General features: G+C 40.1%; 1 protein-coding gene across 3 annotated transcripts in view; it reads left to right on the top strand.

Annotated features, from left to right (window-relative positions):
* RAPGEF6 (Rap guanine nucleotide exchange factor 6) overlaps window positions 1-16,136 on the top strand; it is a 121,885-nt gene that overhangs the window by 16,346 nt on the left and 89,403 nt on the right. For all 3 annotated transcript variants that reach the window (XM_084216063.1, XM_084216065.1, XM_084216064.1), the window contains exons 2-4: window positions 9,089-9,159; window positions 9,776-9,832; window positions 10,753-10,836. In XM_084216063.1, the coding sequence (XP_084072189.1) occupies window positions 9,089-9,159; window positions 9,776-9,832; window positions 10,753-10,836 (212 nt within the window). The remainder of the gene's footprint in view (window positions 1-9,088; window positions 9,160-9,775; window positions 9,833-10,752; window positions 10,837-16,136) is intronic.

Consider the following 16,136-nt stretch of genomic DNA (forward strand, 5'->3'; position numbering starts at 1 on the left):
ACCAGTTGTTGCTAGTCCAAGGGGGGGGAAGAGAACAAGAAGTAGAGCATTTTCTGCAAAAGAGCAAAGTCATGTGTAAGTAACAGCTCAGATGTTTAAAGTGTCTGAGCTGCACTCAGCCTCACTCCCAGGTTGTCATGATGGATAAGCACAGAACTGACCTTTGGATTTCATCCTCCACCTCCTCTCTCCTCAGGTTTCTGTACCAAATTTCTTATTTAATAAGAATGTATCTTTTTTTTTTCCTGAATGTTTCAGTATTCTGACCTTTCCTACCACAACTCCTTCTTTTCTTAAAAAGAAATTTCGGATGTTGACACTTTCCTTTGAAAAGAGCAGGGAGTTTCTTTGTGAATCAGAGGAGCTGATGTTTTTGGAGTTGTAACCAAAAGGTTTTAACTGAAATATTGCTATTTGATGGCTGTTGTCCTCTGGAAGGGAGGTAGGTAATTCTGACAAGTGGTCAGCTGCTTGACTAACAAAGTGTTGATTGAACTGGAAGCCACCCATTTTTTTGGTGGATTTTAGGTGATTTTTCAAGAGCCTGGGTTAGGAGGCTGACTTCACAAACTTTGTACTATTTAAAAATGTTTGGTATAAAGTGTTGCTCTTAGGGGATAATTTTGTATTTTCTGTGCTTCCCATCCTGTTGAACTTCAGGAACTTGAAAACTCAAGTTTTAGAAAACTCAAGTTTTACAACTCAAAAAAGAGTTTTTGAGGCAACTTGCTTTTAAGTCTGAAAGATATTTTAAATTAAGTAATGTGTGTCTGGGAACTTTGTGGTAGTGTTTTACTTGAAGGCACTTTTTCATAGCTGCGCTTTCATTCTTAGCTGTGAAAAGGGCTGAATGGTGCTTCAGATACTCAGAACTCTCCATGAGGTTCTTGCTTTCAAGCAGTGGCATTTGTTGTTCTGTATTTCTAGTTCAGGGCCCTTGCAATTTCACTCTGCAAAATCAGCTTTTCCGAAGGAAGTTTTTTTCTCTGGCAAAGTCAGGGTTCCAAAAATGCTGACTCTGTGATGAAACAGCAGTAAAAATAATACAAAATTTCCCCTCCCTCATTCCTTTAGATGTTTTTCTTTCTACCAAAGTCCTATATCAACATAATCCAGGGTTCTGAGGTGGAAGGTGTTTATCTGGATTGGGTGTGGGGAGTGATTGGTGAGTAGAGAAACTTTTTGTTTTATTTTCATGTGGAAAGACTTCAGTTCTTTTATTTTGCTTTTAGAAGTATGCCATTGAATTGAGGTATTTTCAGTCCATCAAAAAGCTATAATAGTGGCTCTCAAGTCTCTGTATTTAAAGGTCTGGCTTTTCCAAGTTTTCTTCGGGATAGTTTGATTCTTAAGAGTGCAAGTCTGTGCCTGTAGCCATGTGCATGTCATAATGAAATACTAGAAAATAATATATAAGGAAACTATTTGCCCCATTGAGGGACTTGTTACTTTTTCACAAAAAATAAGATAAAAATCCAAGTGTGCAAATGATACTTCTTACTATCTGCAAAAATAAGAGTCAGATTTTAGTTTTCTGTTTGTGGCTATACTGTTATTAATGGATGCTGTCAATGGGAATTGTTCCCTGGGTTTACAAGAGTGAAATGAAGTCTCTCTTAATCTCTTTTGTCCTGTATGTAGATACATACAGTATATAGTATAAAGATACTATAATAACTAGACTGACATTTCCTTATTTGGAAAAGCCACTATCTGTCATTTGTATAGGTAAATGGGAAGTGAAGAGTTTAGAGAGGAGTGCTCTATCATAGTCAGGATATGATCCATAGTTGCCTGATAGACATAGGCTCCAGGAGTCTGGGGACATCTGAAAGTCCATAAATCAAAGAGTTCAAGTTCTTGGTCATTTTCAACTATTCAGCTTCTTTATGAAACATATGCCATTTTTTCTGAATAATGGAATATAGCTCTGAAGTGGTTGAACCAGTTTGTTGTATACTAATGTTACTGTGTACAGTCTCAGGCAGTGACATAAGATCATGCAGGAGTTTGCTGTTATGTTCTATGAAATGTTCTTTAATTAGGCTTTTTGAATTAGTGGTTTTTCCTACATGGAATGATGCAGCTTCATTCCTTAAGCGTGCTGCTTAAACTCTGCCGTTCTCTGCAACATACTTTAATGTCCTTCATTCATAAAATTTTCATTTGTCTGACTGACTAATCCATCCTTTCTCTTCCCTAATAGTGTCTCAGTGCTTCTGTTTAGCTTTTATTTTTGTTTTTAAGTGTCCTCCAGCTAAACAGGAGGCTACTTTAAGGGGAATTGTTGCTTTAAGTGAAGAGCCCTGAGCTGACATTCTGTTGCATCACTTGTATTTTTATTGAAGTCCAATGTCTATGCCGCTGAACAAGGAGAGTAAATAAGTTAAGATGGAAGGGTTGCTTTCCAGTTCATCTCATCATCTTGTTTTTAGTTCAGGAGCTGTACATTCTGTTACATGTTTACGTGGATTTTTTCTCCTCCTCCCAGAAGTTTTGGGGATAGCTGACAGTGTGTAGGGTGGGCTTCTTGAACCAGCATCCCTACAGTTGGTGAATTTGCTCTGTAGATATCTGAATGTGTAAAATATGGATCAGAGAACTACAGCATGTTTCTGTGTTTTTATTTCTGGTATTACAGTATCAGGAAAGAATTTGGGAGTACTATTTTTAAATTGGCCCTAAACAGAAACTAAAGGAAACAGCGCGGATTCCAGCCTTCGATGAAGCAACAGGAAGGGAAGCAATGAAAACCATAAACCATGCTGAGTAACATTTCCTCTCTTCTGCTACACCCCCCCCCCCCCCCCCCACCCCCCCAAGGGTGACAAAGTCTTTATTGAGCCTGACAGGATTCCTAATAAAAGCTGCATTCAATCTGTATAAGGAGCCTGCTGAATCACTGAGAAGCAAGTAATGGCATTGGGCTGGAGGGAACCTCCCACTTAGAGCTTACACAGCTTGGGCTCTGTGCTCCAAGAATCACCTCTGTTTGCTTTACTGAAATCTAGGCACTTTAAATAACAACTTTAATGCAGAGAAATTCAGACACTGTCCAAGAGGCTATTAAAATCCTTGTCCTAAAACCAAATGAGTGCTTGATTCTGCTGGAGCTTGTTTCCAGATTTGTTTCTGCTCAGAGCACTGAAAAGGCAGAAGAAGCTAAGCAGCACACAAACAGCAAAGTACCTTTCAACCATGCAGCTTCCTTCCCTGGAGGATTTTATACCTGATGGTCTTTTTGAATGCCATTGGAATTTGGGAAGCTGTTGCCATATGGTTTAACTGCTGGTTCAAAGGCAGAAATGTGTGTCTATTTCTTTTAAAGTATATTCTCAGCCACATGACTGGATCTCTAACATATCTTGAGAAAAAACTAATATTTTGTTTGCTCTGAAACATATAAAATATGGATCCTGCCAACTGCCTTAGCTTGGAAAAGGAGAGGATGTGAAATCCCATCAGTCATCCTTTGTGCTTTTGTAGAAGCAGGTTCTTGTGTGTGACCCAGGGAATCCTGGGTGGCTCGGCAGCCTGCGTGGGCTGGCTGTGGGGAGCCTTGAGTGAGCCAAGCATATGTTCTTGCAAGAGGAATTTAATGTGTTTGGGGTGGATTGAGAGACAGGTTTTGTGCAGCTCTTTGGGACAGGTTTGCATGTGAGAGCAATCTGTCTGGAACTTGCTGACACAGCTGGTTTTACGTGCAGCTTTGAAGTGCTGGTGCTCTGGTGCAGGCTCTCTTCTCCTTCCCTGAGCAAAACTCCAGACTGACTGAATAACACTTGCCAGTCTGCTTTCTTTGGGAGCCCTTGTTTCAGGTTCAGGGTGGATCTGGAGTATCTGTGAGGCCCAGGCTGGTTGGGAGTTGGGAGCATCCCCGGGCGCTGCAGTGAGCAGCTGTCCCTTGGCCAGGGGCTGATGCAGCTGCTCCGGATCTGCGCTGACTCTGCTGCTGCCATGGAGGACACAACATGACAGGCAGTGCTCAGAGGAGTCTGGGGGGATTTATCACTTCCTCAGCATCCCTAGTACCTGATTGCAATTACTGAAGTTGTCTCTCTGTGAGATTAATCAGAATTTACAACTATGAGGTCATTTCAGAACAATTTATTTTCCTTAGAAATAGACCAGACTTCCTGTTTAGTGTTTAATCATAATAGTAATAATAATATGTTACTGGAACACCTGGCTGGGGTCACATAAAGTGAAGCATTAGTTTTTTGTTTTGTGTTTTTGAAGGGCAAAGTTGCTTTGGAGGCAGTCATTCCATCCTTGTTTCAGAGCTGCTTTTTTTTTGTTTTGTTTTGTTTGGGGTTTTTTTGTTTGGTTGGCTTTTTTGTTTTGTTTTGGGGGGGGCTGGGATTTTTTGTTTTTTTTTTTTTTTTTTTTTTTTTTTTTTTGTTGTTTTGTTTTTTTCTTTTTTCTTTTTTCTTTTTTTTCCCCACTGCTTTTACCCCTTTTAGCTCCTGGTTTTAACACTACAGGAAGATTTGACTTGGACCTTGCTGTGGACTTGAAACATCTGGATGCAGGTCATGTGAACTACAGTTGTGCTGGCTGCAGTTGTTGTTGGTTGGGAAACTTTGTGGTCAGAACTCCATGTTCAAGACCACTGTTGTTCCACTGGAGCCTTAGTTCCAAGTTTGTAAAGGTGCTTCTTGGATTAAAAGCCAGAGATGGGGTGAGAAGAGGGTAAAGCAAAAGGAAATGATACCTACTTGCAAATTTTGCTCATTATTGGTGTTGCTGCACTGTTGGTGCTTGTTCAGAAACATCCAGATCTTGGTCATATTTTAAAAATATGTCAATAATGAAACTTAGGGGTGACCGCCACTTCCTCAGCAACTTTGAGTTTGGATTATATTTTTCTGATGATTTTTCTGGCTGACTGTGCTTACTTCTTTATTTTAAAAAGTTACATCTTAACAATTAAGAAACTAATATTTCACCATCCTTGCAAAAAAAAAAAATAGGAGTGGATTATTTTCAAAGAAATGTGTTGGGAGAAATGGATGATGGTGGTTGCTGGCTGGTGGCTTTACTTTCATGTAGTGAGTTTTTAGTTGATGCTTCTTTTATTTTCCCCTCTTATGGTATCTCTGAGAGTTAGCATCTGGCAGGGAAAATGAGAAGTGGTCTGGGTGTTCAGGTGGCTCACTTCTAACTGAATTGGGATGAGGATGTTACCATAAAAGAATATATATTTATATAACATGGTATTGTTACTAAAATCTCTGTGTTTTTATGCCACCTTGGGTCGAGCAGCTGGTTAAGCTTTTTGCTGAGGGCTGTGCGTGCTGGAGCTGATAAAAGCTGGTGCTGAGAGCAGCTGAGGCTGCTGCTGACCAGCCACACTTCTGTGATAACAGCGCCATCCTCAGAGCCATCCCCTGCTTTCTGCACTGCTGCTGAAGCCCACGCTGTTTCACACTGTGTATTCTACCATGGCAATAATAATTTGAAGACACAGATGTCCTCTGCTTTTTTTAAACACATCTGCTTTGAGAACTGGAGGCAAGAACGATCTGTCCTGGGCAGCTTGGTGCAGGATCACTGTGCTCGTGGTGTTGGTGTTTCCTCTCTATGGTACAGAAAAGTTCCTTTCTCACAGGATTAACAACTGCCTGGTTACTCTTTGCTCTGTTTCCCACATTCCCTTGAGTTGCTGGAGCTACAGTTTCAGCTAGTTGAATAGATAATGTGAGTTACTTTCTCTGTAAATAACCTTTAGTCAAGGTTGTTTTCTGTCAAAGGTTGAAGAATCTGTTGTGGGCATAGCATTTGCAGGTAGATCCTGTGCTTCAGTTTCAGCTATTATTTCAGCTGATGAAAAGCTCTGAAGAAAAGATTGCAAAATAAATTCATACTGACCTTGTTCTTTAGCTTAGAGTATGCGGAGAAATTGTTTCATCAATAGTTGTGTCTCAGTTGGATTGACAGAATAAAGTAAGTAAAGAGATTATAAGGAAGGTTATGAAAAGAGGCTGTAAAATTCCAACAAATGTTTTGTGTTCAGCTGATATGATGGTGAATGTTGCCCTTTGGCATCAGTTTTCGTAGTGAGTATCAGAAAGCATCTGTGAAAATAATCTCTACCCTTTGTATTGAGGTTATGTGCTTGTCCACTGTTTATAACTGCTGTGGTGAAATGAGTCTGTTTTTAAAAATAAAACTGAAAATTATATTAGAGGCTATTGTAAACTCTGAGTTAGAGAAAAAAGTGCTTTCAGCTCTGTTGGAGGAGGATTTTTGGAAGCGTGGTGCAGATGGATTTCAGCCTCTGTCCACGAGGTGGCCACAGCCCCTGCCCATGTCCAGCCACCCTCCGGTTAATTGATGTTCCTTGTGGGCAAAAATACAGAATGAGACTCTAAATATAGTATGTGAAATGTAATTTCAGTGCTATTTTAAGCACTTAGTCTGAAATGAGTTGGAGGTATAGAGAAAACTTCACAAACTTGGACTGATTTTCATAGGTCATGTAATTTTCATTTTATTGGGAAACCTGGGATATATGCACCACATGTACTATACCCTTCTGTGTTAGAATCTGAAGTTGCACCTGAGGGAAAGGAGCAATTCTACCTGGTTGTATCCATTTAAACAAGCAAAAAAGGCTTTCTGCCAAGATGTGAAAAACAGATTGGAAGGGTACATTCGAGGTACTGGCAGAAAGAGGCACCTCACAGCCCTTCCCAGGAGACTGCTGAGTTTTCTTTTGCTCAGTGGCACCCAGAATCACCTTCTCTGCATGTCTGGGGAGAGGGGCTTGCTTTAAAAGTCAGGGATTTTTAGGGAAAGCATTACAGATCTGGATTTAAAGCCGCCTATAGAAACTGCTGTGTGAGTAGCCAATGTGTTTAGCTTGTTGATGCATCACCTGGCTGGTACATTTATCGTGTAGTTTGTTATTTTTCAGCATTAGAGCAGTAATAGTGGGCAGTGTAAGTTGAATGCCTTCTGCTGAGGGGGGGAATAGGAACCTTTGCCTTCCTTGTGCTCAGCTGTTCCCTCTGCTGCTGCTCATCTCAACAGATGAAGCTGGAGTTGGGGGATGCTTTCCAGACATGTATCCCTTTAAGCAAATGTTTATCTCTTAAATTTGCCAACTGTTTGATCATCAGGCTCTTCAGTGGATCAGTACAGCAGTCTGAGTGCTGCAGGTGGAGTGCAGGAGTCACTCCAGGCTGAGTGAACTTGCAAAGGGGCTGCATTCTAGGGAGTTGTAGAGAATAATTCACAAGTCAGGATGTGGTCATTTTTCATATGCAGAAGTTAAAAGCTTTGTGATTAAAAGGGGAACATAGGCTCTTGTTCTGCTTACAGTTTTCTGTAACTCATAACTACAGAACTGCTTATCTAAAATGTTGTCAAGATGTTCTATCTTAGTCCCACTTATGTAAAAAACTACTGGAAAATGTAGGAAAACCTATATAGACAAAATGAGTTATGAAGACTTAAAAAATTCAGCTTTAATACCAAATACTGATTCTCTTCTGGCTACCCAACTTTCAGAGGAGTTGTGAGTATCCTTCTTTTGGCCTGGACAATCAGATATTATTAACTACTAAGCCGCTGTATGGTCTGAGTACATAGTTGCTGCATTTCTGTGCCTGATGCTTTCAGGTGGAGAAGCTGAGGTAGTTGCCTGCTCAGAAACAGGAAAAGCTCAGTAATGGAGCTGTTGGTTATCTGAAGTGACCCTTTGGCTGGCAGGTGCCCACCTCTGACAGGCTGTGGTGTGTTTGGAGTCTATCCATAGCTAGTGCTCCTGGATGGTTTCACTAACAAAAACATGTTTGTGGCAGCTTGGATGAGTAGAATGAGATTGGACTGTGTGAAATGAATGCTTTGTAAATGTGTTACAAATTCAGGCCTTCTGTTTAATTTTAATGGGATTTGGTAATGACATTTAAAACAAAAAATCAGAGTTTTATTGGTATTACATGGTCTGCAATTACGTCTGACCTTTCATTTGATACAACAGTTCATATCAGTTATACTGCTAAACATGGACTGTGGAGCCAGAGAACTTCTCTGAAGTAAATCCATTGTAAATTCTGAGGCCAACATTCATATTGATTTATCTTATGTAAACACTAGATAAATGCAGCACTTGAAAATTCAGAACATACCTTCCAAGGCCAAGAGGAGAGACTGCCCTGTGGTGTATAATGATTTTGTTGTGTGTGTATTTGGCTCTAACAGCCCACCTGTTCAGGACAGTAAATTAAGTGCTGAATAGCCCTAGTGAGCTGTTCCCTGCCATGTGGTCTGCACCATCAGCACAGATATTTTTGTGACTGAAGAGGATTCTGTCTGGTGAGAGGTTTTAAACAGCTGTAACTCCTAATTACAGCTTCTATGTAAAGTTCAGTTTATAAAGCAAAGTGTTGTAATACTTTTGTTTCTGTGGTTGCTAGTGGATGACACTGATGTGATACTGACCAGTGGCAGTAGGAGTGAGAGACCTCTAAAGCTTTATTGTTTTCATCTCTGCCAAAGAGTATTTTGGAGTACTTTTGATGTTCCCTCCAGACATGGACTGGGCTGAGCAAGACAGGCAGTAGGATGGTGTAGTTTGTAGTGGGCCAGCTAGGTCTGGGGTGGACATGAAAGAGTTTTTCCCCCTCTTAATATAACCTCTTTGCTATGAAAAGGTACTCTGGTGGTTCTTTGCACCCTATATAGTGGCTTAGGTTTTTCACTGGTTTTGAAAAATTCCTTCTTTAAAGAGATCTAAGAAGGTTTCAGCAATTTTTGACCTTGGGTGAACAGGCCTGCTCTATTTGTCTTATTCCATGTGTTGCTTGCTGCTGTGTCCATTCACATAAATAATATTTTCAGAGATATTTTTAATATTTTTTTTTTTTAGGTCAGTGTTTATGCATCAGTTGCATTTCACTCTTTTCACTGCTGCAGCTCAAGTGTAGACAGGGTTCTTCAAGTCTGTGTGTGTCCTGACCTACCTATTTATCTGGGCTTTGTATAATTCTGTGTAACTTAGTGCAGAATCTGAACAGTAAAACTGAGTGATTAGATGTGAATGAGATTGCTTAATTGGTTTGTTTTGTTTTGTTTTTTTTAGGACTTGAATACTATCTATTCTTTCCTTCATGGGCTGGACATACTATCACACTTCAGGGAACATCAGCTAAGGTGAGGTACTCTGCAGTTTGTGTTTTTTAACACACATCTATTACTTTTTTTGTGGAGATAAGCAGAGCTTTTGTCTGCCTACAGTTTGAGGTGGCAGAGCATTGGCCAAATCCATTGCTGAGTTAAGTCACTGCCATTATGTGACACAGAATTTAAACTAATTAGCTCTTCTAAGAGGGAAGGCAGAGCTTACTCCCATTTGCCTCCCATTTGTCTGCTGTGTAGTCAGTGCTCTGTCTTAACTCCAGATTACAAAAGTTTTTTAATGCTTCAGACATTCTGATGGTCTCAGAACCCATAAAATGGAAGGCCAACAGAGCACAAAAAGTGCTTTGGAAGTATTTTAGTTCCTTCAGTTCTGTTGCTATGGGTAATTCCAATGTGTGGGAGCGATTTAAACACTTGGAAAACATGCTGTATATTATCTATTTGGATAATGAAGAACACCGTAATAATTTGAATTTTCCAGTTAAGAACATCCTTTTTTTAGAACAAAAGAAATAGTTGAATTTGAGGTCTTAGAGCCTGAAAGTGATTCTACTGAAACGCAGTGATTAATGTCTTATGATCTTTGGGGATTAAAATTGAATTTAAACTTCTCTTCCTCTTCCCTCAGAATAATGTCGTCAAGTGCCCGCTACGAGAGGTACAAGGGCAACCAAGTTCTCTTCTGGTGAGTACACAGCACTTGCTGGAGTTCTTCTGCAGAAATGTGGGCAAACCCAACGTTTTGCATGTTGTTATGTGTCATTTGCTTTTCAGTCCTTGTCAATAATTGGTTAAAAGCTTTGGCAGAGGTGCTTGTGGCAGTATTGCAGTGTTGGTGTTTGAGAGGTGCCCGTGACATTCCAGCCCGGCTCCCAGGGACAGCAGGAGGTGTGTGTGTGTGTGTGTCAGTGACAGCAGGGGACAGGCAGGCAGTGTCCCCTCTGCAGTCTGGTGACACTCAGCTCAGTAGGTGGCACTGTATCCCTGGAGCTGGCACTGCCTGCACAGAGCAGCCTGTGCTGGAGAGGGCTGGAGCTCAAACCCCATTGCTTTACAGTGCAAAAATTGGGATTTTAGCTTACAGCTCTCTAGGTTCTTCCTGGGAGGAAAATATACTTTTATTTCCCTGATATTTTAGCATTGCTTATGGCATATTTATCATCTCCCAGTTAATCCTAGCTTTCTCTATAAGGCACAGCTTCCAGCCCTCCTGAGTCTAAATGAGATGCCACCTGCTTGTTGGTGTGGTGGGTATGTGTGACACACACCTGCTCCAGTAGCAGGTCAATATCTGTGTGTGGGGGTTTGTGCTGTCCTGCATTTATAGCCTTTGTGTATACTTTCACTGGAATAAAAGGTTTTTACTTAAAATTTCATTTTAATAAAGTAAATTTTTAAGCTGAGTTAAATGTCAAAATGTTAGGTATAAGAAATATCCCTTATGTCAATGTTTTAAAAAAAACTCCTGGTCCAGTTGGAGTTCCCAGGTTCTTATCTTAAACTGGTAGAACAATAAATCATTATTTTACTACAATAATATTTTCGATAATGTAATTCTAAGGTGCTGTAAGGAGAAGTACAAATCAGTGATTTCTTTTCTTACAGCTCAGAAACTATTGCAAGATGCTGGTATATTCTTCTTTCTGGGTCTGTGCTCATGAAGGATTCAATGTTTTTGCCACCTTGCAGGTAGGTAAAATAATTGAGTTATTGTTATTATTTAAGGCAAGTTTATTTTTTTAAATAAATGCTTCCTATGTATTTATGTTACTGTAATTTTTAAAGAATTTTAAAATAATTTCATAATTTTTTTTCTAAAGTTTGATAGTGAAATAAATGTTCAGCCAATTCAATTAAATTTTCTCAGACTTCTTCTGCATGCTGAAATTTCTTTGTGTAGTACTGCACTCAATCTAGTTTGGCTTTTTAACTTTGTAAGAGGATTTGTAGTCAGCCTATTACCTGGGGTCTCTTTGAGACAAAGAGACCCCTATTACCTGGCGTTTCTTTGTGCTGTGTGACTGTTCTGGATAGAGTTCCGTGTCACAAAAATATGACTGCAGATCACATAGCTGCTGCCATTTGGTGAGAGCTGTATTTAATGGCACTTATGATTTTTATGTGAAGCAAGAAGGGGCCAGCAGCATCAGCTGTGGAGAGCTTGTGCCAGGAGCCCATCTGTGTCCTGGGGTTGAGACAGAGTGAGCACTGACATGCTTTCACTGAAGCACATTATTAGACTTGAGCTGAACTTGGGCAAGTAATGCCCTGAGTACCCAGAGTAATACTCTGCTTGACCTTGCACATCACTCATTTTTATTTCACTGTGTTTCACTTGACTCAGCATGAGCTGACCATGAGTGCATAGACTTAAGGCCAGCTCCAGCTTACATTCATTTCTGTGCACTTGAATTTCAGAGTATGCACTAGTAAAAACAGACAGGACTGAATTTTTCAACTCAGTTAATTGTAGGCTGGGTATCAAACACTTAATGCTCCTTGAGTGACTGAAGGTCCTTGAGTGAAATTGTCCAGAGAATCTGTGGCTGCCCCATCCCTGGAAGTGTTCAAAGCCAGTTTGGATGGGGCTTGGAGCAGTCTTGTCTAATGGAAATTGTCCTTGCCTATGGCAGGGGAGTGGAACAAGATGTGCTGTAAGGTCCCTTTCAACCAAAATCATACTATGATGAGTCAGGTATAAGTTCAGGAGTACCAGAAGTGAGGACATGGCATGCTGGTATTTGCATTAAAACTCTCTAAAATCATAGTTTTGCAAAACCTGGAGTAAGTCACTTAAAAGCACCATTTCTTGTAAGGTTTCTTGTGCCTTAAAAAAGAGAAAAGCAAAGTAGATCTGTGGTATAGTTAATTCACAAGATTACAGCTGCATTTATTATGGATAATGAGGGTGCTGAAAGGGTCATCTGTTAGATGGAGCTGCTGGGAGGTTACAGCTAATAAAGGGTGGTTCCTGGGATGTTCTCTCCTTAGATGGTGAGATCATGTGGAAAGGAAGAGAGTGGACTCCTGCTAGGTGTCTAGGGTGTTCAGCTCACTTCCTTTTTGTTTGAAATACAGTCATGTTCGTGACCATTAAATAGAATGGGTTTTTTCTTCAGTAGAGTGGGATAAACTTCAGTTACTTTCCCTGTTTGGAATACCTTATCTGTCACATTGCTAGTTGAGGGAACTGCAGTCATCAGACACAAGCTAATTTCATATGAAACAGTGCCTTGGATAAGTTAGTAGTGTTCTTTCATAATTGTAATTAGCAGCATTTGGATTACATTTGAAGTAATACTTAATGTCTCTTTATTCTTTGTCCCCAACCAAGTTCCTGATTGTGTCAGTCATTCTGAATGGAAGCTTAACTACACATGCATAGGAATGTCTTTATTCTCATTGCCTCAGGTATTACAGAGCTATTCTGGATCACAGGAAGCAAAGATAACTTGCTGCCATGTTCTCTTTGCCTGATGTGCATATGATCCAAAACCTGTAATGTTTGTCAAATAAACTTTATGGGAGAGTGTGGGATACTGCTTTATCTGTGCAATCATTTTTCAAAATTCACTTTAATCAATTAATGCCCAGCATTAATTATAAAACAACAATTATATAGGAAACTGCTGTTACAATTGATTGTTAGTGAGGTCTTTGCAGTCTCCATAAATAATTGTAGCCACTGGAAGGTGGTTATGGCTTAATAACTGTTTGCTGGTATATCCTCACAGTACCTGTCCTCTTTCTGTCATCTGCCCTGTGATTACCTTGATTGATAGGAGGAGACTGTAGTAAACAACTGTAAACTGAACCTGGAGAAGATGCTATCCTGCTTTTTGCCTGCCCCCTTTCATCCGCTGTCTGTCAGAGCTTCGGGAAACCTTATTTTTTTCTGCAGAACTCTTTGAAATAAAATATTCTGTGGAATCCAACCTGCAAGAGGCTTAGCCCCTTGAAAACATAAGGAGGTGGCCAGTTACTGCTTTATTAACTTTTATTCAAGTTGTCATTCAGAAATTGGTTTAAAAATTGGAGGACTAAAACTTGCAACCAGGCACAATAAATCTATTCAATATTGTGACACTGATGCTCATGATGAGAGAAGCCCTGCAAGATTTTTAAGGTAAGATGCAGATCAGTCAGTAATACCAGGTACAAGGATGGCAGAATCTTGATTACCCTATTGCCTGGAGAATGGATTTGAATTTGCTTCTAACGTGAGAGTGATGGCTGGAATAAAAGAACAGGATTGACAGATTTGTGGAAGGAAAATCATGTCAGCAAGTTAAAGAGGTTTTCTGTTAACCTTGCTTGTTAATGAAGATAATTCATGTGAACAGGATATTTGAAGGAGATTACTCACAGCAAGATTAGCCATAGGAGATATATCAAGGACCTGGAGGAACTTTTGAAGCCAATTATGTGGCTGACGGCCTCCTACAGCTGTGAGAATTGAACCTCCAAGGGAAAAATACAAACTCTTGAAACATTCAAGATGTAGTCATACTAAAACAAACACTTCTCTTTTCCCCATCCTTCCCAAATCTCTCAAGTGGAGAAAATTGGAATTACTGTTCTACTCATGTAGTGCATTTCTTGGCTAAAAACAATTGCTTTACTTAAAATGGCCTTGTGGTTGTGTGATGCCTTTTCATGAGAGTTGGAGATGCATCAATGACTCAATTAGCCATTTCTCTCTTCTTTAGTAAAAGGAGAAGACCCAAATGCTTAGATCAAGAAAATGGTCATAATGAAAGAGGAACTCCAGTTTTGCATCATGAACAACAGCTTGGGTTGAAATTATTTTAGCTTGTTTTGTATTAGTATTTGTGAGTAACAATATTTTTATTTTGCAACTGACTGTGACTTAATAGTGACTGTTAATAGTGTTTACATCCATTGTGTGTAAAGTGCCAGAAGCTCAGAAAATACTGTGCTTCTACAGGACTGTCAGTGATGGAAAGGAAGACTGTGAGATTAGAGATTTGCAATTTAAAGAATTTAAAGATTAACAAAATGCCATAATTTAAATGTTGATGTATGTAACTTTGTTCTCAAGCATATTTGTACCTCAAATGCACTATCTAAAGTCAGATAAGTTTTGCTTCTGAAGCCTGTAGGGCAGCTTTCTGCAAATAGTTGTGAATTTGTACCATTTGCTGCAGAAGTAAACCAGTGGCTCAGAGCTCCTGTACTCCCAGCTTCTGGCAGGGCAAGGTATACTGGTCTTTTTGTCCCCTGATCCTTCCTTTTCAGGCTTAACTTGAATACTGCTTCTCCTTAGACTGCACCTGCTATATCCAAGCTCTGTCCCAGTCCTCCTCAAACTCTGCTCTTCTTCTTCCTCATCTCCATCCCAGTCCCAATGCCTGGAGTGTGAATAGTGCATTTCCTCCCTCAGCTGCCATGATCTGGATCCATGGGTGCCAGTCCCCTGCTGCCATACAGTAAACCTAATTTCTGACAAACTGGCACTTGCCAGGAAGGTTCTGAATTGTGATAATTGTTGGCATAAATTGGGATTTAAGTTTCTTACTGTGTGAATCTAAATATTGCAGTCACAATACAATACTCTGAGTGTATGTTTGCTTCACACTGGAAAGCTCTTCCCAGCTGACTGTTGTGGGTGATTTTCTCTGCTCTCTTAAAGGGAGCTTCAGGCTTGCATCCCTGTGCTTATCAAGTCTGAGAGATTTAGTACTCAGCACAGGTTAAAAGCAGTGGTTATTCAGTGCATTTGTGTCTCTGGGTGAGGTGATGTTTTCCTTGGATGTTTCTGTTAAGTGGTGGCTGTAACTTGTAGCATTGCCTGACAGCCAGTAAGTGAAGCAACAACTTGGGAATGCTACCAATAAATGTATTTGTAAAACTAATTAATTCAGATAGAGTTGTTCAGATTTAAATTCTTCTGGCAGAGCTAGTGCTGGCATGAAAATACTCTGAGGGAAAAGGGAATGTGGATGAGAAGAGGCAGCTCACCAGTGAGAAGCTGTGTCCTGGTCTCCCTAAGTGAATTGGGCTTGCTGATGTTGAGTAAGGGCTGGGAAGGTGCTGCAGACTAAGAGTGCATTGTGCATCTTGTTTGATATGGACTAATCTTCTAAGAAAGTCAAAAAATGAAGAAAGACTGTGTTCAGGCCTGTCTCAATTATATGGCAGAATAATCTTGTCCACATTTCCCCTGCACCAATCATTTCCTTGTGGTCTATTGATGGCTCCTTACAGCATCTACCCTTTAGAAATTTTGTGGACTACAAGGGATGCTGATTGTGCCACAGAGTTTTTTGTTGGCTAAACTTAAGTTCAGGAGAAAGGAAATTAGAAGGAAGGGGTGATGTATGGTTTGTTTATAACTAAAATACAATTTTACTAAGACTTTGCAATTCCATGATCTGAAATAACTGGAAAGCTGCACAGAAAGTGGTAGGTGAGACGCAGGCTTCTTCAAAGGGTTGTCATGTTCGGTGTATAAAGTAATTAATACAGAGATCTTGAGCTTGCAGCCTGCAAATTGAGTAGCATGTTATACAGCCTCCAAAATAATTTCCAATTAGAACTTCAGCAGGCTTAAGAGATAAACCTGCTAAATGTTGTTATTGAGAGCTAATGCAGAAATGGGTTTTGATGACCGAGTATTAATTGAAATAGGTATTTTGCATTCAGCCATGTATCTTGTGGTGTCTGGTTTCCTTTAAACCATTTCCTGATGGAGTTAAGCATTATAATATTTTTCTAATGAAGTTACTTTGAAGAGCTCAGGACTTGCATAGCATATGATATCTCATAAACTCTGCCACTTGCATTTGCTGGAACTTTTGGTCCATGCTGATGGACCTTTTCCCCCATCTTCTTGTTCTGTTTCACAAATAGGGACATTTGGGGCTGGTCAGCAGCTGCTGTGAGGCTCCTGATGCACCTGTGAGCCTCAGGCAGCTCCCCACCAACCAGCCCCATTCTTCAGATCATGGCTGGGCTGAGACAAATCT

Source organism: Fringilla coelebs (genome assembly GCF_963513975.1).
Source record: "Fringilla coelebs genome assembly, chromosome: 15".
NCBI lineage: Eukaryota > Metazoa > Chordata > Aves > Passeriformes > Fringillidae > Fringilla > Fringilla coelebs.